General features: G+C 39.9%; 1 protein-coding gene across 5 annotated transcripts in view; it reads left to right on the forward strand.

Annotated features, from left to right (window-relative positions):
• Positions 1–2,207: 2,207 nt before the first annotated feature.
• Positions 2,208–23,775, forward strand: part of GRIK2 (glutamate ionotropic receptor kainate type subunit 2) — a 781,170-nt gene continuing 759,602 nt past the window's right edge. For all 5 annotated transcript variants that reach the window (XM_004372421.2, XM_023727604.1, XM_004372423.1 and 2 more), the window contains exon 1: positions 2,208–2,793. In XM_004372421.2, coding sequence (XP_004372478.1) covers positions 2,679–2,793 — 115 coding nt within the window. In that variant the 5' untranslated portion in view covers positions 2,208–2,678. The remainder of the gene's footprint in view (positions 2,794–23,775) is intronic.

Consider the following 23,775-nt stretch of genomic DNA (forward strand, 5'->3'; position numbering starts at 1 on the left):
CTCTGACTCTGTGGAGGAGAAATATGCACATTGTCACTTCAAATGGCATATTACCCATTCAATGTACTACTTACTTTCCATGTACTACTCCAGAATAAATCGATGCCCAGAGCGCTGTCCGCGGTACTTAAGAAAGGTCGTCTCCTGTCTTGCCGAAGTTCAATTGGACAGGTGCGGTTCCTGCCTGTGGTGTTGACGCCTTTCAGCTTAGTTGATTGATGTAAATGAACCTAATTTAGCATTTGTGCAAAATTGGTTCTTTGGGGACCAATTAATAGTAAGAAAAATTTATGCTAGACCTTTACTGTTTAATTTACTGTGTAAGAACTTCATGGATCTGGAAAGCTTGATCCTTCACTTTTCTGACTAGACATCCAGTAAATAACCCCACAAAAACTAAATGGTTTAGAATGCTATTTTTTAGTAGATAAGTTACAACTCTAATGTCAAATGCCATTATGTTAACAGAATACATGAACAAGAAATTATGGTGCACCTTGTTTTCTCAGCTTCCATTAAAGGCCAGCTATACTGCAAAAGTGCTGTATTTTGATTAGTCACAACGGAACATGCCATTTTCAAGTAGTGGATACCAATTATATTGGCAGATGAAAAAACTAAGAATATTCATAGTTACCCTGGTAGTCATTATAATCTCTGCTAGGATCAAAAATAGACTGGAATAAATGAGACAGCAAATACAAGACAGAACATGTTGGGTTGTACATGTTTTACAAAAGATATTTTAAACATGGACTGAAGGAGTCGCTAGATACCCTTAGTTTTAGCACTAGGTGTTCCTTTTAAAGTGCTCAAATAGTCAAATTATTTGATTGAATTTTCAGCTAGACTGCAGAACTAGCCATTCATGATATTTTTGACATTGCAGTTATGCCTCCATCTTAAAAAAAAAAAAAAATCAATGCCACTTAATGTCTTTGCAAAATGTAGGTTTCTTTTCAAATCATCATTTTCTTATATCTTAGAAAAAATAAGAATTGAAAAATCACTATGATGGAGTGAAAACATAGTGTTTTCTTGCTATGTGGGGGAAATACAACATGAGTCAATAGTACTCATAACACCCGTTATTTAAAAATTCAGTTATTTTTCAAATAGGATATGATCTTATTTTTTTCCAAAAGGTTTAACCTATGAGAAAATTACTCTCTTAGGTAGTTATTTAAAAAAAAAAAAAAACAGGATTAATTGTAAGATACAGGTCCAGCAGTTTGCCTTTTGCACCATTTAATCATTTGAAAATATTGACAGTGACACATTTATTATTATCTGTGTTAGTTTCACTTCCTAATGTACAATATTGGCATTGGACATTTTTAAAAATCTGTGCACCCAAGGATACCATATTACTTATTTTCAACAATAAAAAGTATTTTATGTTGAAAATATATTTCTATACCTTTTTCTTGAATAAATTGCTATTTGTAAAGCCAAGTCAGTCACTATCTGAGGATGCTAATAAATATTACCACCAGAAAACCAGCAAATGATAAAGCATTTTCAGACAAAGCTAGGACAGTCAGTGTTGCTCAGACTATGATCTCATATTCCACCTCTTAATGAAAAAAAAGTTTTAAAATATGAGAAGAAATTCAGGCATAAATTATTGAGGCTTTCGGAGTTTGCTGCACCAAATCAAACAACATTGTCTTTTATATGTGCATAATTATTTTAGGTGAGCTGGAAAATATGATTCCTTTATTTTAATTCGATTTTTCACCCTAAAAGTCCACTTGAAGAAATTTCTCTTTACTCCTTGGTAGTAATCAAGGAATGTCCCACTCAAGTTTTTAGAGACGACATTCACCTTCCCAATTGCATTCCAATCTATATCCATATCTGACAAAAATTTTAAAAAATGAATAAAACCCTCTTTCTACCTAAACACAAGTTAGATTTTTCAATAAATTCTTGTCTTGGACCACTTCCTTTATACACCATCTTGGCAAAGTGACTTCAATTTAGCTAGTCATCTATTAAAATTCATCAGTTGATTGTAAGAAGTCTGCCTGCACACACCAGTCACTTTCTAAGCAAGGATTCTTATTGAAAATAAAAGCATTTTTCTCCACGTAAATAAACCCGGCTTTTTTTCTTGCAGCCCAAGGTAGGAGAACAGTTCGATTGCATAATAGATACTGGGAAGCTCGCTGGCAGGGAGCCTTAAGAGGCGAGCAGCTATCTCAAGCTATCTCAGTTTTTCTCACTTAATCTTGGCTTCACGTCAGTAGCTGTGCAGCAGTGCAGTAGAATAGGGCCTGGCAAAACCTTTGCGAGCAAAGCGCCTTTTGTGCTGGGACCGTGGCTTGCTATCGATACCTCAGCCGGATTTCGTATTGATTTTCCTCCTCCTCTGCTTCCCTAGGCTCGCGCGGCCGGAGATTGTGGGTGTGCATGCTGGATTTCTCCCGGATGCTCCCCGACTAACATGGATGTCCCGCCATCCCTTGCAGTGGAAGGTTGCTCCTTGGCGCAGTGAGTGAAGAACATGCAGCGATTGCTAATGGGTTTGGGAAGCGGAGACTCCTTCCTCTCTCTGTGACCATGCCGTGATCGTGTCTGCGGCCACCACTCAACGCATCCTCATTCCTGCCCGACCGGGGAGCCTAACGCTAGACCGGGGAAGTGGGTGCCACGCTTGTGGGCACAGAAACACCATGAAGATTATTTCCCTTATTCTAAGTAATCCAGTCTTCAGGCGCACCATTAAACTCCTGCTCTGTTTACTGTGGATTGGATATTCTCAAGGAACTACACATGTATTAAGATTTGGTAAGATTCCCCGTTCCTCTCCACTGCCTGTCTTTCGGCTCTGTGGCAGCCGGATGTAAACAGGCGCGTTCTCTCCGCCTGCCAGTGGGCTCTGAACGTTCCGATCTGCTCGCTGTTCCATCGCCTCTTGGGTTTTTAAGGAACCTCCTGCTTTTCCTTTCTTTCTTTTTTTTAAAATGTTTAGCCGCGGGAGGATGAAAGGAATGTCAGTGTGTGGTTGTGGTCGTTGCGTTACTTCCCACAGTAGCCTGTTACTGATGGTAATGACGCCGTAGGGCACTGCCCGCAGCCTGGCCCGCCTGTCTCCCGGGGAACCTCTCAGGCTTGGCTGGCGGCCGGTCCGAGCAAAAGAGCGCGCCGGGGCTGCTGCAAGCCTAGCAGCTCGCAAGGCTGCTGAGTTAATATCTGGTAACTTTGGTGAGTTGTCCGCTTCCGCCAGGGAGCCGGACAAGTCCTCACGCGCAACTGAAAGGCTCTAACCTTTAGATTTCTTTTATCAGAGCTTTTTCGGGTAATCCCACCGCTTTCCCAGTCCCTAGCGCCCTTACGAAAAGAGAGCTTTTAAAAATATTGTAAGGTTCAAAGCTTTACTTAACAAGGAGACGCTGCCGCTCAGTCGGAGTGAAATAGCTTCGTAATAAGGCGGCTTGTTGTATGTTGGTTTGTTTTGTTTTTAAACTTGCTGAGTCTCTCTCTCTCAGCCTTTTTACTTCAAGTCCCAGACTAATACATGATTAACGGTGGTAGTAGGAGTGCGAGGAAGGTCGTGTGTGTGTGGGGAGGGGGGGGGGGTGTCTAAGTCCGCATGTTTATTTCCCACTGGCGTGATGAAAGAGTCGAGATAGCAGTTATATTTTAGGGGAATCTGTCACCTTCCTAAGGAATCAGGATTTCTTTACAGCTAAAATGGAAAATTCAAGGTGGAGTTCCAGTGGGAACCCTGGTCAGAAAGGTTTGCTTGGAGGAAATGAAGCATGGGCAACGCTCAGCCGCTCTCAGTGGCCAATGGAGTTTTAGCAGGAGCAGAACTAGTCAGGGAAAGTTCCCTGAAGTAGATAAGAGCAAGAGGGAAAAAACCAAGGTGGGTAAATGTGCCCACTGTGGGCGCCTCCTCTGACAGTTCAAGTGGATTTAGACCAAAGAATGCAGGAAACCATATAATTCCAAGTATGTGTCTTTGTGATAAAAGCAGATACATTAAGTCACTCAAATTTAAATCGTAGAGTGATTGCCTGCATCTCACATTGTCAGCAGCATCTCCTGTCTTTCCTTTTTTCCGAAATGTGTTTTCTCTAACAAAATTTACCATCTTTCCCAAGGCTTTGTGGAAGAGTAGGGATGCTTTTCACATGTTAAGAAAAGGACCCGGCTCCCTCCTCTCAAACACACCTGGAGTCAAGGCTGATAATGACAAAAGAGACAATGGGTTACAGCTGAATTCCCACTGTATTGTTCCTGCTTTCTTCATGCCTTTAGATAGTACTTAAGCACGTTGCTGTTAGCAACAAGCGCCCACAGGCATGGTATCTATGAACGGGGTTAAACAGGTCTCTATATCACTGCAGATGAGTGTGTGTGTGTATGTTCAGGAATTCGGCTTCAAGCACAACGTTACAGTCTGGTAGTTTTGCCCAATATTTTGAGTAGTACAAACTAATTATCTGGAATACTAAGGTAGCTTCCTATGTGTTTGTTCATTGGTTAAATGTGTTTGCAGACTGGGTAGAATAAAAAGAAGACTTTAAGTCCGAAAACTGTCACCAGTAGTCTAAAGATTTAATTATTGCTGCTCTGGTCTTGCAGGACAATATTTGCTGAATCATTAGATTGTTACATTCGCTGATCATTTCATATCTTCATATTAAAAATCCTGGCGACTGTAGCAGAGTGTATAGCAGCTTTCCAAAAGAGCTGACACACACACAAAAACATTTTCCTAGACCAACGCTTACTAAGAATGTCTTCAAGAAACGGTACTAGGCTAAGAGTTAACCACCAGTCCCTTGATATCTTAAAATCATCAGTCCAGTTTCTAGATAACCTGTTATTTTCATTAACGTCAAACATCTTCCATGTGGAAATCCTTTTTCTCCGATTTCTGACGTGGCTTGTGAAGAAGGACTGTGTACATTGTAATCATTAGAACATTACCCTGTTGGGGCTACTGTGATGCAATGGTGGGAGTTTTATTTTTTTCTGGGGAAACCATGTTTTGAGTGTAGTGGATGGTTGGTTGAGTGCGTATTATAAGCCGCTCTTGAGAGAGGTTATTTTTCAACTTTGGATCAAAAGGCGAACCAGAACCTCATCCCTGGCCCCCTGCCTTAAGGGGATGGAGTTGCTTGCGGAGCAGCTGCCCCTGGGTGGCCAGGAGCAGCCTCGTGCTGGTTGAGACAAGCCGCGTCTGCTAGGGAGGCGGCACCGAGCGCTCCCCTCCCGCCCCTCGCCAGGCAAAGAGCCGCCCGCCGCCTCCGCCGCGGCGCTATGGCAACCGCGGAGCCGAGTCCGGCGGCCGCCCCAGCCCCCCTTCCCCGTTGGTGGCGGAAATCCACTGTAAAGAGCTCGGTGTTGTTCTCCCTCCCCCCTCCCAAAATGGCTGTGACTCGACCCTGAGTCCTCCTATCACCGTCGTGGAGCCAGGAGCAGCCACGCTCACGGTGCCGACCCTCGTCCCGTTCCTCCTTTCCCCTGCCGGTCTTCCGCCTGCACAAGCGCACACACAGTGGAAGCAGCAAAGGAGCTCTCGCAAAGCGAGTCCGAGACTTTGGCAAAAAGAACTCTCTAGTGCCCAAGGAAACTTCTTGTCGCCCAGGAGCGCCTCGGTCTGGGCGCTCCCCGCCCCGCCCGGCCCGCGCACCTGGGGCCTGCTCCTCCCCGGCCGCTTAGCAAACATCCCCGCGAGAAGGCCTCCCGTGGAATACCGCGTCGACCCCTGGCCGCTCTTCCAGAGCTTTTAAGGCAGCTTGGGGCTGGGGAGGAAGCGACCTGAGGGTCAGTCGAGGGTCACTTCCTGGCGGCGGTTTCTCCGCCTACTATGTTGGATCTGTAGAGCCTCGCTTCTCCCCTGCGCCAACGCATCAAGCCTGTTGTTGGGGCGCAAGGTGCATCTCGGACAGTTAAAGGGTTAATCCCTCACCCAAAGTAGACAAAGTAGACAAAGTAGACGTCCTCGGGCAGGCTTTTTCCGGCGAACAGTCTGCGACGCCCCCAGGCAGGCCTCTCCCCGAGCGCTCGCGCTTCGAGGAGCTGCGCGTTCCAGTGCTTTGTAAATGAGGCACCTTTGTTTCTCCGCAGCTGCCTCCCCCGCCTTGTTTGCCGCCTCAGAAGGCGAAGGCGGGATCCTTCCGTCTGTGCGGGCGCCCACAGCTCCAAGATATCCAACTGAGCTGCTGGGGTTCAGCGAGACTAGAATGTTTCTTCTTTTGTCACTTTAGCCTGTTCTTCTTTTCCAGGTCTGCTCCGACCCCTGCCTCTAGGGAAGCACGGGGAGGAGGAGAAGCCGCCCCAGCGACAGCTGGGCGCAGGGCTGGCCTCCTCGCAGTCTTGGGGTTTTGGCACGTGTAAACCGTCTAAGGAATCACTCCCCAAGCCACCACTTCTTTCCGATTTTCGAAGTCAGATTGTTAAAGTCCTTATTTGGATTGGCGTTTAGGACGTCACAAGCAAAGACATCAGCCCAAACTTTCTCCCAAACTCCTAGGCATTTCTCCAAGATAGCCCAATCTGAGGAGCTGAGCATATGATAGGCTACTTCCTCCCTTCTGGTAGTTTGACCCAGCTTGGCACAGTGGTTAAGCGCTCGGCTACTACTTAAAAGGTCGGCAGTTCGAATCCACCAGTCGCTCCTTGGAAACCCTATGGGATACTTCCTACTATGGTCGCTATGGGCCGGTAACAGGTTTGTTTCTTCCGTTTAGCAAGCACGCTAAGGGCTTTTCTAACAGCCTTCTTAGTTGAGGTCTTACCCCCAAGGCACTCGCGGATCTCTCTGGCACTGTGCACTGGAGGTCGGTCCATAGTCTAGCGCGCAGTCAACAACTTGGGCACACGCGGAGGTGAAGTTAGCCAGCTCAGGGACGGCCCAAATAATGAAACCCACCGCATGAGAGGGAACGGAAGAGGTTCCTATGGAAATCCCTCTAGTTTGCTGGGCATCTTACGTGCTCCTAGTTATAATATAGCAGATGTACTATAAAATCGAGGAGTGTGAGTGAATTGCCTGAGTTTAGAAGCTACCACTCTCCAAGTTCTTTGAAAGAGATTTTTCTTCCTTTGGGAGGTGAGGTGGGCGGGAGGGAGGAGTGGCCTTACCTCTGGAAGCTGGAAAACCGACTCCTGGGAGGTGGGGATGGGGGAGTTAACAGCGGCTACAGTCTGCAACAGATAAAGTCGGAACACCTACTCAGCTGAGTTCTGGAAAGCAAGGGAGGGAAATCTTTCCAAGAATCGCCAACACAGCGGTCACACTTAAAAATTTTTTTCTCATAAGTTCTCACTTATTTTTAAAGCTTCAAAGAATAACTGTGATGTGATCCATCAACAGAGGCACAATCATTTCAGAAAACGACTTTGAAAAATGATCTTTTCGTCCTCTAGAAATAGCACCCCATCTCCCTCCAGACACATGGTATGCGACATATTTTCTGGCTTCGTGAGGTTGTCTTTCAGCAGTGAACAAGGGTTTATATGTCAGTAGACATTTTTTCAGACAAGTTTTGCTTCTTGGTTTGATTCAAGTGATCATTGCAGTGTGTTCATCCCCGAAATTCTCAACTGACAGTTTCAACATTTACTTAGCACAGAAAAGTTAATGTGAGTTGCTCCACACAAAGAAGGAAAATACCACAGAACAAACTCGGGACATATTGATTATTAGAGCCTTTTTAAGTCTATTAACCATTAAATAAAATGTTGTCTATGATAATGATGACATAATATTTGATATCATTTAATAATCATAATTTATGATAAAGAACATGCTTTCCTGTTTTGTGTTAGAAATTTAACTTTCAAGTGAGAGGAATTAATTTATTTTCTCTGTTTTTAGGGTTTTACTGTGTTATAGTGGCCCTAATTACATTTATTCCCTGGAAATAGTCAATGCTGTTTTTTACACACCAGAGTAGAAAGTAGTTAACTGACTTTCTATGTTCTGTTCTTAAGTCATTAGTCTGTTGCATGCATAACACCTTGGGTTTGCAGGTAATCCAAGATTTTCCTCAGTAGAATGTTCTGATATGGTGAAGTGGAAGTGTTGACTGTTTTGCAATTGGGTGGTGAAGCTTTATCTTCTATAGGCTTTCAGTTTGTAGTTATCAAAGTACTAGAAGTGCTCAAATGAATCTTAAAACCTAAATCTTAGCATGAAAGGTAAGGTCAAAAGCCCCTGGAAGGGAAGGAAGTAGGTGCACATCATCATTATTGACTGGTCTGGAGTAAACACGGAAGAAGAGGAAGATTTCAATCTGATAACGTCATAGGGCTTCCTGTTTTTTTCTTTGCTGCTTCTGCTGACAATTTTGTAAGGTAATTAAATTGTCTGATTGAAGTCACAGTGGTCATGGGGCGATAAAGACCATTTGGATTTAATGGAATTTAAAACAACAGAGCACTGAACACAACTCTTACCGAACAAGAATTTTAATGGCCTATTCAGGGTGCTGACTAAATAGAATGCCCTTAACAAGTTTAATTGAAAGGGCAAGGCAGATTAGCACTATATAGTCTTTATGGCTGAAGACTGGAGAATTAAAATTATCCCTTTAAAAGGCTCATTAATGCATTATCAAGATTTAATGTAGGTTAAATAAGCTTTCTTCAGACCTTTATCATATACTGTGAACCTACGTTTAGGACCAAGTTTCGCTAAGGAAACATGTTCAAGAGCTGACTTAATAAATGGAATTATAGGTATCTCTTATTTAAAAAACAAAACACATTTTGAATTCTTGGAAATTATACAGGGTGTGGAGGGCAAGTTCTGATGATGAGTCCTTTCCTTTCTGCAACTGAAAATAACATATTTGACTTCTAAAATTTTGATTTTTTTCTTATAGACAAAACCTGTCTGCACAGAGAAACTGTAAAGATATTAAAGAAATGTTCTGCTTCTGCCGTTTAAATGTAGTGGTGGCCATTTGGTCTATTTTATGTTGTCTTTTTAATCCCATCCTTTTTTTTTTTTTTTTACCAAAACTTCTTCATTCAGGTATTATACTTCAGTGCATCCTGCCCCCTCTGCTCCAGGAAAAAGGGTAGTCCTTACTTTAAGCTGGGAAAACTAAAGGCTGGCCAGTCCTAAGGTGAAGTCAAGGTTTAGTTAATTTTAAGATTGCTGCCCCCTCCAGCTGTTTCTTGCCTTCTGGAATTGCCAATTCAAGGTTATCTGCTCTGATTTTTCCCCAGAAAAACCTGAAACCCACTCAAATTTTCATACAAAAGTCTCCCAAATTTTAGTTGCTCATAATTTTTAAAATTTTTCTTAAAAACTCTTGAGTTGGCCATACCAAAAGCTATCAGCGGTGTGTGTGTGTGTGTGTGTGTGTGTGGCTGAAGGGGTCACCCATTTTCACCATGCAGCTCACCCCACATTCCACACGTTCTCTAAGGCAACACTTGCTTTTCTCACTCCTCAGTGATCTATCTCCAAACAAGTAAGGCTTGTCTCTTGCTTCACACCCTTAGGGTAAAACATTTGTTATTTTTGTATTTTCAAAGTGATAAGTAGCTAATCTCATAAAAATCATCCAAGTTAATGTGAGTGAATGTTAGAGAATTCTTTCAAAACTTTTCTGCAGGATTTTTTGTTTTTAATTTTATTTTTTGAATTTGCAGCTTTGATGCACCTCTACAATTACAACAGCTTTCACATATAGCATTTGGTGCTTTAGCTTTCTGCCTATAGATTTAAACCTTTTACTTCCTTAATTAAAAACTGAACAGTCCTTTCTGGATTTAGTGAACAGCTAGGTCACTAGAGAGCAGGGCCATGTGTGAAGATCTGAAGGGGTCTAAGGAGGTTTTGTCTTTCAGATATTTCCCCACTGATGCTTATAATTCTTTGATTAGTCTTTCTTCTTGGTCAAGCATTCACCCTTTACAGTGGCCTTGTTTTAAGACAAGTATATTTTGGAAGGCAGCACACGTAAGTCCCTAAGACCATAGAGTTAGGATGAGTTTATTAGATCTATCGATTCTGTCTGTGACAGAGAGAAATGTGCTCAGATACGAAGAGAATACTGGGTGCCTAAGGGAGTGCTGAGTGATTAGCACAGGTGGGGAGGGCAGGCTGAGAACAGAAAGAAGTCAAAAGGCATTTGAAACACAGCCTTTTCTAGATTTACTGCCAGACATCTCAATGCTTTGGAAGTTTATCTTTTTAGCTTGTGTTAGCCTGAATCTTTCAACATATGTGATTATTTTAAATGAAACTTCAGTGATGTTCTTACGTTGACATATCTCCTCCCAATCAGATGAATCTTTAAATACTTTTCACAGTTTTGTAAATCAACAAGCTACTTTTTCTACCACTGAACTAAAGCCAAGTATTTGGAAGATGTTACCCTAATTCCCTTTCTACCTCCAGTTCAGTCACGTTCTGAATACTTGACCTATCACGATGGGAATACCTCTTAAATGAGATGATCAAATAAACAAAGCAAGTATTAAAGAAATGTTCTGCCACTGAAGTTTTACTATAATCTTAGGCATTTGGTCTGGTTCATGATGTCTTTTAATCTTGCCCTTCTTTTTACTTACTACCACTCCTGCCATTAGGATATCACACGTTTTAGTATATTCAGGTATCTCCTTCCCCCAAATAAAATAAAATGGGAAGTATCTCAAGATAAATGAAAACTACTGAATCCTACAACGTCTAAGGAAGAGGGAACTTTAGAGATCATGAAGTCTATTGTTGTTAGGTGCTGTCGAATCGTTTCTGACTCATAGCAACCTTGTGTGCAACAGAAGGAAACACTGCCCGGTCCTGCACCATCCTCACAATCGTTGCTATATTGTGCCCATTGTTACAGCCACTGTGTCAGTCCATCTTATTGAGGGTCTTCCTCTTTTTCACTGATCCTCTACCTTATCAAGCTTGATGTCCTCCAGGGACTGGCCCCTCCTGGTAACATGAAGTCTGGTATCCTAAATTTAGAGATTAACTTCCAATGGCAGTTAAATAGCCATTGGATTACAGATGGTAAATTTCAGATTTTAGGCTAGAACATGAGTGTCTTGACTGCCAGTCTGGCGATATTTTTCACTAAATTATGCTGTTTTTCTTGTGCAATCCCTGACTCCCTTGAACTATGTAACTCCTGTGCTTTGCTTCAATTTTAGGAAGAGCCGCTGGTTCTGGTAGTTCCCCTGGTCATTTGTCTATGTTTCTCTATTTCTCTTCGGGAGGACTTTATCTCATAGGTTCTCTTTTTTCCCTTCTTCTGCAGCTCTCTCTTCACCACTTCCCCCATACTTGCTATGGTCCTCCCTTTCTCTGTGTCCAAAAGCTTTAACCACATTCATTCATCAAACAAATAGTAACTGAGTATATATGATGTTTCAGGCATTTGGGAAATAGAATTCTAAGACCCAGGTTCTGACCTCAAGGAGTTTGTAATTCAACTGGAGAGAAAAGATGCATACATATTAAAGTATCAATTGAGTGGTACAGAAAATAAATACAGTATACTAGTTGTTTAAAGGAGGTGACTATGGACTTGGATTTTATAGGAGAAATGGAACTTTGCCTGGGACTTGTAAAAAATTGTGTGATAGTGGAGGGGAAAATAAAACATATCACTGGCGGAAGACTCAGCACAAAGGAAGAAACTTGGACAGAAATTAAGAAGGTGTACATTTGGGACAGGGAGAGGGCAACCCTGTGGAGAGATGCATAAGGCCTTGGTTTTTCAGAGCTTTGATATTCAGGGTACACAGTTTGGACTCCTTGTCTGTAGGCCCTGAGAAGCCATTAAAAACAAGAGAATGGGTTTGACTTGGTCTGTAACAAGCAGTCAAGTTGTTTCTCAGTCAGTTGCTTGCATATTGTGAAGAACGAGTGAATTTTCTTTCTCTGTCTTGCTGAAATGGAGGCAAAGGAACCATCCTTGTTCTTGATCATTGAAGCCTTTAAGGGGCTCTTGCTCTGAGATCACGGATACTTCCTAAGCAAAATTCTGAAATGAAATGAAGTCAATGTCTTTTTAACACATGGCCAGATCAAATGATTAAGCAAGGAAAAGTTGCTAGTTCATCTCAACGAAAATGTATTTGGAGGACAATTTAACTTTACATGATTTCTGCATAAGGTGAATGAGTCTAGATTCTGTTCATTAAATCTGTTGTATCTATTTCTATTTAACATGGAGCACTTAGGTACCTGAATAGTGCTTATATATGACATGTACTCAATACCTATTTGTCTAACTAAATTGAGTTATTTTGTGGGAAAGGATAACAACAGCTTATGGTCTCCTATTAATATACTTACTGATAGGCTCTGCTAAGGGATGAAGAAGGGAGCTAATAACTAAATTTTGAAATTCAGTAAGTATTGAGTGCCTCAAGTAAGTACCATTAGCTTCTTTCAGGGATACAATAAATTGCTTCCAAGTAATTCTCAATGTTTTATTTCTAATTCAAAGGGGTCTCCATTTCTTGAAATGTTTTATATATATGTGATATATGTACACACATATATATCACTGTATATTATATATAATTGTTCTTAATCAGAATTAAAAATTCAATTAAATTAATAAAAAAAAGAACTATAATCTTGTTATTTTACCTTGTTATTGAAAATCAGGAGGGACCTTGTCGTTTTCAGAAAAGAATAAAGATACTCATTATCTTAAAATGGTTTCATTGTTAGTAATATTTTCTAATTCTACATGAACTTGGGACTCCCGATCCAGAATTTAGAGGTTTGAGTCATGCATTTTATTCTTGACTCTGTTATCTAGTAGTCATAAATTAGGATAAATAAGTAAATCTCACTGAGCCTTGACTGCATTTTCTGAAGAATGGGATACTACTTGCCATCTACTTAACTTCCATGGATAATTTTGGAATTAATAGGAAAATGTACTTAACTCAGATTCTCGGCAGAAAAGGTCTTTGGGAGTTGAAAATGTAATTGTTTATTTAATGGAATAAAGTAATATTGCTATCAGTCATGTGCATTTTGTTCAACTTCTTAAACTATGCTTAAACATTTAAGACAGTATGGCTTTTCTAAATTATTCTTAAACAGTCTTCCTTGGAACGCAACGGAAGCTATTACAAAGACATAGAAGAGGATTTATTGACTAATAGAGCAAACTTTCTTCTGATTTGGTAGTTTTACAGAAGAGCAAGCCCATAGGTGCTTTTTCTTCTGTGACTACCAGCACTCTAATTGGCATTAGCCAACTGGGGTCTAGGGCAGCATATGACTATGCTGAATTTTTATCAAGTATCCGTAATTCAAGCAAGAAAACAAAACTAAAAGTAAAAATAATAAGCAAATAGATCATGTCAAGTCCTATGATTTAAGATGTTTCACTCTTTCAAAACTGTATAACTATAGTTTGTATTGACAAACATTTTCTGAAAAGCTGTACAACTTTGTATAAACTTCAGTCTTCATCCATCTGCCTATGGTAGATTTTTAGCAGACATCTAAGTGGCTGTATTTGACCTGTTTGGTCTCACAAACATCCAGATTTGCTACAATTGTGTAGGATGCAAAAGTGGGTATTTTCTATGGTTCTATTGGCTGTTTCATCATTGAACTAGGCAGTCTTTCTGGGACTTACTCTTTAAGGTAGAACAGATAGTGTTGTCACCCCTAGACCACTAACCTTACCATTTTTCCCCAAGACTCCTCTAAACTACCTTCGGTTCTGTTTTTAAAAGACCTACTCCAGTGTTGGTGGCATTGGCATAGAGATGAATAGGGAGAGTTGAGCACCCTCCACTGGAGCCACATCAGGGAATTCAAGGAGTCATTTGAAAAAGTGCATTTAATTTATAACTTTATATTTGAAAAATTAAAAAAAAATGTTTTCACAACTTTAGAATGTGAATATTACTAGGAAAATATTTACATTAACCCAAAGATGGATGGGCTAAAAGGCTGAGAAACACTCTCCTATTTTAAGCTTAAACTAGTTTTTGTGTTGTGGAAGCAGCCTGCCCGTTGTGGCAGAATTGATGTTGGAGTATGTGAAGAGTATATTTGAGTTCTTGCTGCCAGCAGGTGATGGAGGTGAACCAGGATCAGAATCCCATTCGGGCACTGTTCCCTGAAAGTTCTGGGTTGATTCCTCGAAACCTTCCTGGAAGTTGAGGGGTGACTTTCCAATCACTTATCCTTAGCTTATTTTCTCAGATGCATTTCTCTTCTTTGTGCTGTTCTAAACACTGACCATCCTTTGAAATCTAGATCAAGTTTTGTCATCTCCAAAACATCTGTTTTAGACAAGGATTGTGTGAAATAAATTCAAGCACTGGCAGGAGAATCAATGGTTCTCAAACTTGTTGCACATCAGAATGGAAGGAGCTTTAAATAATTATAATTACCATTCCCCAAATCTGGGAATTCTGTGGTTTAAGATGTTTCACTTTTTCACAACTATACAGTTCTATGGAGTGGGGGTTCTTAACCATCATTTATTTTTTAGAAAACTCTTCAATAATTATATTTAAAAAAAAAAAAAAAACCCAAACAAACAAACAGAAAACTCCAAGGCAGGTTGAGAATCACTGAACTGAGTAATCCTAAGGAGTTTCCAGACCTTAAAATTTTACAGTTTCTCTGTTTGTAATCAGTAGGTGCTTCAGTCAGTTTTCTGGCTTGGCAGTTGATAATAATGACTGGACTATGTAAAACAATGAGTAAATTTTGGAAGTAAAGTTTAGGGCTTGGATATTTTAACATTTCTCACAGAACATACACAGTGTTGTGCTGTTAGCACACCACTGATGGGCTGACTGATTCTTTAAAACCTAAGCATTTAGAATATTCATATTCACATAACCAACCTCATAGCCCAAAGGGAGCTTAAACAGGTGTTGTTTTACAAATAATGTCTAAGATGATGTATGGTTGTGGGATCTTTTCCTCTCAACCTTCCACTAAAGAAGCCCCTAATAGATCATTTTAAAATTTTGCTTTCCCAAACTCTGTTGGAAAACTTTTCCAGCAGACATCTGCTCTAGTTGAGAGGACCCCAACTTTTCAAGTAATTCTCAATGTTTTATTTCTAACTCAGTTGCAAAGTATACATGCTAATGGCCCAGAACCTAGGCTGAAAATAGGGTTCAGCCTCGTTGGTGTTCATCAGAAACTTCTTGGGCAATATTGCTTATATCCCCCACCCATTGCTCTGATTAAACTCCTTCCATGTCATTATTAGGCCATAGAGCCAAGAGATGAAGTCTGGATACTACATTTGGATTCAAACTAGAATGTTCTTATGTATTTTTTTAGGTGGATATTGTCAATAATTAAATAGAATGTCTTAATGTTAAAACTGCAAATAGCTCTGTCCAAATTATTGATAATAATGTAAAGCACATCAGTTTATTAAATATATTCCTTAAATATAATTAAGCTTGCCATTTGGGAAATTTTACATAGTTGTATGAAACACGTTATTGATTGTACAATTTAAAAGTAGTACCTGTACCAAGGAAGACCTTGTAAGTGTCAGAGTAGAACTGTTCTCCACTGGGTTTTCAGTGGGTGATTTTTTGGAGGTAGATCATCAGGCCTTTCTTCTGAGATGACTCTAGGTGCACTTGATCTTCCAACCTTTTGGTTAGCAGCTGAGCATGGTAACTGTACCACCCAGGGACTTGTAATGTATTAAAATCATCATAATCACATGCTAATGACAATTTTAAGATAAATACTGAAGAAACTCACTGAAGTTACTTATTATTCCTTAGAAGTTTTCTTATTTGAACTCAACTGTTTTACCCATAAGGACCCCTCGTGGTGCAGTGGTTAAAGTGCTTGGCTGCTAACTGAAAGGTCAGTGGTCCGAACCCAACACCTACTCCACAGGAGAAAAATTGTGGCAATCTGCTTCCATAAAGATTTATAGCCTCGGAAACTCTATAGGGTCAATTCTACTATGTCCTATAGGGTCACTATGTGTTGCAATCAACTCAAGGGCAGTGTTTTTATTTTACCCATATGTGTTTAAACATTTTCTGTTTTTAAAATAGTAAACAGTTCATAGAGGATTTAGCAGTTAAGAGCATGTAAATATGTAATTTCAAGAAAGCTTATCTAGTGGTGTGCAATTTTCTGAAAGACAAACTATGAAAAATGCTTTCGTTTAGCCTGAATTTCACAGTAGGTTTCATTCATATATATTTATCCAGTTATAGTTCTAGAATTACTATGCCTTTGACCTTTCCATTATGAATTTGTGTATACATGCAGGATATGAAAATAATGCTCACAATAGATAATAAAAATAAATGTACATTTAATCAAGGTTAGTAATTTATTGGTTTTAGGTTGGAATCTCTGACTTTACTAAACTTGATAGCCACGAGTAAATATTAATGGAACTGAATTTCCCAAGATTCTTTGAATTTCATATATCTTTTATTTCCTAGCAGGTAGCCAGAGTACATCAGTATTTTTAACATAAACAAGAATAGAATATTACCTAAGACTTCAAAGTACCATATTTTAGAAGTGAACTGTGGAGAGAATTCTAACCATTAAATTTGATTATTGGATATTTCCTTATTATTATAAGGAAAATCCCTCCTTATTATAAGTATTACTCCCCCGCTTTTGTGTTATTTTATAATAAAGACAAATAAAACTAAAATTATGTCCCAGAAAATAAAGTAATGCTTTATGTTCTGGTTGTAAGGAGGATGCCAGAAGCTTCCTATCAACTCTTCTTTAAATTTCAATTCTATTTTTGATTTAACTTGACATTCTACTCACCAAATATTTATTTAGCATTGGTTTCTTGTTTAGTTCTTCAATTATTACCACAATTTAATGACCAGAAAGCCATGTATAATTAAAGCATTCAGTCAATATGAAAAAAAAAAAATTCCCTAAAATATGGGTGGTTAATTTAAGAAACATATTATATGGGGACTCCTAATTACACCTTAATTGTTTTTATCTGAAAGTCAGTGGATGTATATTTGTCAATTCCATCCTATAGGTTGTTTGAATATTCATTTCAGTTCCTTGTTAGAACTGAAGAATCATCTTACTGACTTTTACACTAAGAAATTCACATTTAATTTAGTATAATTTATCAAGAAACTTGTAGAATACCCAGACAGAGCTGGAGAAGAATGTAGAACAAAATTCTAACTCACAAAAAAAGACCAGACTTCCTGGCCTGACAGAGACTGGAGAAACCCTGAGAGTATGGCCCCTGGACACCCTTTTATCTCAGTAATGAAGTCACTCCCGAGGTTCACTCTTCAGCCAAAGATTAGACAAGCCCATAAAACAAAATGAGACTAAATGGGCACACCAGCCCAAGGGCAAAGACTAGAAGGCAGGAGGGGACAGGAAAAGCTGGTAATAGGGAACCCAAGGTCGAGAAGGGAGAGTGCTGACATGTTGTGGGGTTGTTAACCAATGTCCTAAAATAATATGTGTACTGACTGTTTAATGAGAAACTAGTTTTTTTCTGTAAACCTTTATCTAAAGTACAATTAAAAAAAAAAAAAGAAACTTGCAAAATAAAGTGAAAAGTGTACTCAGTAATATGTAAATAATTATTCTAACATGATGAGTAGAACCAAGCTGGCGTTACCAGGAATGATTTCTAAAGCATGTTGTTTGCATCTTTCTCTAAGATTTGTAATCCACTGAAGGCTTTACTCAGAAATTCCATTCTTGAATATCAGATTAGAATGACTGGATTGTTTTGCTCCTTGCCTCCTCTACTCCCAGTACCAGAAGTCCTCAGTCTCAAATCATAATGATTAATATTATTTCTTTGTTTATATATTTTTAGAACAAGTAGTTTAAGTGTTTGGATACTGTATTAGTTAGGATTTAGATTTAGTGACATATCACAGAGACCCCTCAAAAACCATGTAAGTCTGGATTTGGAGAATTCATAGATTTTACGGTAGATCTACAGACTTCCAGCTTTCTATTCTGGCATCCGTAGGGTGTAGCCTTTTTATCATGGTCTAACATGATGCTCTAGTGATCACATTCATCTTTCCAACAGCAGGATGGAGATAGAAGAAAAAAAGAAACATGACCCTTAGGGACATTTCCTGGATGTGGCACATGTCACTTTGCGTTATATCCCATTGGCAGAAATGTAGTCACATGGCTACACCTTGGTGCACAGGAGGCTGGGAATTGAGTCATTATCACAGGAAGCGTTGCGCACAGCTGAAAATCTCCAGGTCTATTCTCATAGAAAATATGAGAATGCATATTGAAGGAACACTGTTAGTCTCTGCAAAAAACATCCAATTAAACATTTCAGGAAGGGGCTCTTCAGAGAGATCCCCTAACCCAGTATGAAGTTATAGTTTGTAACACATTTGGAAAATGTAGAGAAGTGTAAAAATGAAAATAAAACCTTCCATCATTATACCATTCAGCAATAACCACTGTTACTATTATGTTTCTATTCGTTACTTATTTAAAATGAAAATAAAACGTATTTTACTTGATTATAAAAGTAATACATGTTTATTGTAGAAAGTATACAATATATAGAAAAATCAAAAGAAAATAAATATCATCCATTACCTCTCTATAAGTGACATTTGACATTTATCCTTAAATCTTACTGTACACAGTGTCTTTTTACTCATTTTTTTCCACTTAGCACTTTATTGCGAACATTTTCCTATGTCATCAAGCATTTATCTGTAACAATTTTTAACAGTGTCTGACTTTCTATTATATAGATATTTATCATTTATTAAGCAATCCCCTCTATTGTAGGGTCATAGCTAGTGTTTTGGAGTCAGACATAACTAAGTTTGAACTCTGTCTCTGCCACTTAGGACCTAATTGGGTCATGATGCTGAACTTTCCTAAGTCTTAGTTTCTTTACCTGTGCAGTGGAAATGATATTATCCATAATAAAAAGAATAACTTTCTTGGGATTAAAAGAGATATAGTGCTTAGTGCAGTGCCTGGCATATAAGGTGCTTAATAACTGTTAGCTTAATTAATTAATTTTGCCACAAAAAGTGTTGTATTTCTTTAATTGGTTCAGGCTCATTTAAAGCATAAGCTTCTAGCTCTTAAGCTATTCTCGCAAGGTGAGTGGACCCACAAAGTTCTGTGGGGTTTTGCAGGCCAGTAGGGTGCCCTTTAGGAATGTAAGGCAGGGAATAGACCTTTATAAGAGGACATAAAACCAACACAAACCAGTTGCTGTCGAGTCAACTCCAACTCATGGCCTGACGTGTGTCAGAGTGGAACTCTGCTCCGTAGGGTTTTCAATGGCTGATTCATTGGAAGTAGATCGCCAGGCCTTTCTTCTGAGATGCCTCTGGGTGGGTTTGAACCACCAACCTTTCGGTTAGCAGCTGAGCACTTGATCATTTGCACTACCCAGATCATATAACTTTATATGAGGACAAAGAGGGTGACATAGATATCTTAGGGGCTTCCACCATTAGCCTAGAGATGATCAGTTTTAAAGGAGAGAGGAAAAATTTTTCAGTTGTTAGATGTGTGCTAGGTTGAGGCTTTCGAGCGTGGCCAGCCCCCTCCTGCTTGCCTCCTAGGACGGCTCCTCACTGTTGGTACTGATGAGAGTGCTGTAGGGGAGGAGCAGCAGCAGCTTCTACAGCAGTCTCCTCTATAGACAACCCCTCTTTGCTTTCTGAGTTCTTAAGCAAATTCCAGGTGCTTTACTTGCTAATCACATTATCATTCCTGATGCTTAATTATTTTATGTAGGGAAGTAGAGTTGTTTGTGGCTTTCAGGAAATTAAATTGAACTTCAAAAGCCACTTTCACGTAACAATTAACATTTTGAAATGGGTTATTCCTCAGGGTTTGTTGCTAGGTGAGTTTCCCCAGTTTTTTTCTTTAAGGGGCTTTCTTTTAAATAGTAGATTTATTTGCTCTATTAATTTAGAGATCCTATTTAAAAAATGAGACCCTTCAGAATTTCATACATCCCTAGTAAAATATTATAAAAATGTATGGCTGCAGCCTTTGAGACAGAATAATGTGATCCAAGGAGTGAGAGGAAACCCTGGTGGCATAGTGGTTAAGTGCTATGGCTGCTAACCAAAAGGTTGGCAGTTCGAATCCACCAGCTGCTCTTTGGAAACTCTATGGGGCAGTTCTACTCTGTCCTGTAGGGTTGCTATGAGTCATAATTGACTCGATGGCAATGGGTTTGGTTTTGGGGTTTAAGGAGTGGGAGATTGAGGATGATTATCCTGGGTTCTATATTTGGGAGGAGCCTACATCACTGGAAGGAGGGACCTATTGGCTTGCTTAGGGAAAAGATGTTTTCAGTGTTAGTACAGCGAAGAGGCCTGAGAGTGTGTAAGAAGATGGATGCGGCTTGTGGACACCATTCCCATCCTCTAATAACATCTGTACAATCTCAGCACAAATGTTTTCAGTCCCATTTGAATAATGTAGAGATTCTAGAGATTCTTTACATTGCCACTCGAAACATCCCTCCTCTACTTACCCTGATGTGTTATTCTTAAGCCTTTAGATTGTCTTTAAGTTCAATATTTTCTGATTTGCCTGCACACAGATATAGGCACAATATAATACTAAATCTTAATCACTCCACCTTCCCCTAAAAGGATCTGAGTGCAGAATTCTCCTTCGAATGTTGCGATAAGGCATTTGCCAGCCTCTTAGAGAATTTTCTGTTATGAGAACCACAACAAATAGTTAATAATCTACTATTGCCAGGAGCCATCAGACTGATCTGGAAAAGGGATGGACAGTGCCTCAGAAAGACTGGGATCCCAGGTCCAACCCCACCACTTACAAGGTGAGTAACCTTAGGCAAGCAATTCAACCTTTGAGTCTCACTTTTCTTTTTTTGTTTATTGTTGTAGTGTAAGTGAAACTTTACATTTCAAGTCAGTTTCTCATAGAAAAATGTTATGTGACCCTAATTGCACTCCCTTACTGTGACACTGCACACTCCTCCTTTCCACCCCTGATTTCCCATGTCCATTCAATGAGCCCCTAACCCTCTCTGGCTTCTCATCTCACCTCCGGACAGAAGCTGCCCATTTACTCTCATGTATCTACTTGGGCTGAGAAGCATACTCTTCACAAGTATCATTTTATATCCCACAGAGCAGTCCAATCTTTGTCTGAAGAGTTGGCCTCAGGAATTGTTTTAGTTCTGGGTTGACAGAGAGTCGGGGGGCCATGCTTTCTGGGGTTCCTCCAGTCTCAGTCAGACCATTAAGTGTGGTCTTACTAGAATTTGAGTTCTGCACCCCACCTTTCTCCTGCTCCATGAGGGACTCTCTGTTGTGTTCCCTGTCAGGGCAGTCATTGGTGGTAGCTGGGCACTATCTAGTTCTTCTGGTCTCAGGATGATGCAGTCTCTTTCTGTCTCTTGGGCTAATACTTTCCTTGTGTCTCTGGTGTTCTTCATTCTCCTTTACTCCAGGTTGTTGGGACCAATTGATGCATCTTAGATGGCCGCTTGCTAGCTTTTAAGACCCCCAGACACCACTCACCAAAGTAGGATGCAGAACATTTTCTTAGTAAACTTTGTTATGCCAGTAGACCTAGATATCCCCTGAAAGCATGGTCCCCAGACCCTCTCCCCTGCTTCTGTGTCCCTCAAAGTGTTTGATTGTTTTCAGGAAACTTCTTAGCTTTGGTTTAGTCCAGTTGTGCTGACTTCCCCTGTAGTGCGTGCTGTCCTTCCTTTCACCTAAGATAATTCTTGTCTACTATATAGTTAATGAGTAACCATCAACCTCCCTCCCTACCCTCATAACCATCAAAGAATGTTTTCTTCTGTGTTTAAACCTTTTATTGAGTTCTTATAATAGTGGTCTTATACGATATTTGTCCTTCTGTGAGTCTCACTTTTCTTATTTAAAGGATGAGGATAATAACACCTCACCTTATACAATTGTTGTGGGACTTACATTTTAAAAAATTCCTGTACCTTGGAGACATCCAAGAAGTCCCTTCCCTTTTTGTTATCCTGAAAATCTGGGTGTGGAAGAGCTATTGAACAGTAGGTTAGCTCTATATTCTACAAGAGCCTGTCAAATGCAGAGTTCAGTTTATTGACTACTGGTTTCTGCTTTTGTGCAGCTGAGATACAAATTCAGCGTTAGACTTTTATCTGCAGATCTGAAAGGGGAAGGCAGGCACCTGTAATTACGGTGGCAGTGATGAGTTGCAGCTGAATTGCATAGTGTATTAAGGCTTTTCTGTGCTTGGGCATTGCTATAGCAATTTTGGGAGTAGCAGACAGTATTTTAGTGTTTGTCTTTCTGTTAGCCATCCTAACATAATCCTAGACTCTCCACAGACATGCAGGAATTCTTTTGTTGCTCTCTGGCAGCAGATAAAAGGGCCCATTTTTTTTTTTAGTAGTCTGTGCAGAATTCAATAGCCTTCTTATGGACTGGTACCAGATTACACATGGAGGAGTGGGGTGAAGATAATTTTTCCACTAACATTTGTAAAATCTTAGATTCAGGTTCCCATGATTCAATATACTACTCTAAAAAGTCTTAGGACTCTCAGCTCAAGTGATTGTCTCTTGTTTCTTCATCTCCTTTCTTCAGATTGGTTGGTCAAGAAGGCATTAGACCAGCTGATTTTTCCAAAGGAGTGTGCATTGAGGTGATTGGGGCTTTTTGTGAGGTTAATAGTTGGACAGGTGAGGAAAGTTGAGAGAGGATACTCCTTCATTTCCTCTGCTCAACCCCTTTCATCTATTACTCTGTTTGTCCCTCTTTCCTTAAATATTGTAACAGAAGGGTCAGTGCCCTCAGCATCAGTTAAATGAAAAATAGCTACTCCAAACCAGGGCTTTGAACCATTCCCGTTCGAACCCCTGCTGAGAATTTGTATTTCCAGCCCAGATATACCGATTCAGAATCTACGTTTTAACAAGATCCTCAGGTGATTCTTGTGTATAATAAATATAGAGAACTGCTGCTCTACTAGTGGTTCTCAGAGTTGGTCCCTAACCAGCAGCATTAGCATCGCTCCAAACAGCATCTGCAAAATGACGTTTGAGAAATCTAAATGAACATGAGTCCCCAAGCCTATGTTATTTTCCATTTTCTTATTTATTTGAGAGTGCCAGTAGCAGGGTCATCCTGACATGCTAAGAGGATTTAAAATCTTTAACGGAACATATCGAGTCTGCTGTTTTTAATATAGTCATGTCTACATGACTTCCCTTGCCTTTGAGAGCAGAGAAAACCAAAAACCAAACCCATTGCTGTTGAATGAACTCCAACTCATAGCGACCCCATATGACAGAGTAGAACTGCTCCATAGAGTTTCCAAGGACTCTGGTGGATTCAAACTGCTGACATTTTGGTTAGCAGCCATAGCTCTTAACCACTACACCACCAGGGTTTCCTGAGAGCAGATGTGAGTTTCAGTTAGCTTGTCCAAGGTAGGGAAGAAGAAAGCCTCTCATACATCTTAATCTGTTCTTCTTCTAACTTACTTCCTCTGTCTCATTCCCTCCTGATGGTAGAGAGCTATGATGCTCTGACTTTGTTATTCTTTCTCAACCTAGGCGCTCATCTGGTTTTACTCACTTCTCTTATTTTGTTCTGTAATATGATCTATACTTCATATGGATATAGGATCTATTCCTCTGTCATGGATTGAATTATGGCCCCCCAAAAATGTGTGTCAATTTGCCTGGGCCATGATTCCCAGTATTGTATGGTTGTCCTCCATTTTGTGATTGTAATTTTATGTTAAAGAGGATTAGGGTGGGATTGTAACACCCTTACTAAGGTCACATCCCTGAT

This window comes from Trichechus manatus, unplaced genomic scaffold (genome assembly GCF_000243295.1).
Source record: "Trichechus manatus latirostris isolate Lorelei unplaced genomic scaffold, TriManLat1.0 scaffold00017, whole genome shotgun sequence".
In the NCBI taxonomy this organism is placed as follows: domain Eukaryota; kingdom Metazoa; phylum Chordata; class Mammalia; order Sirenia; family Trichechidae; genus Trichechus; species Trichechus manatus.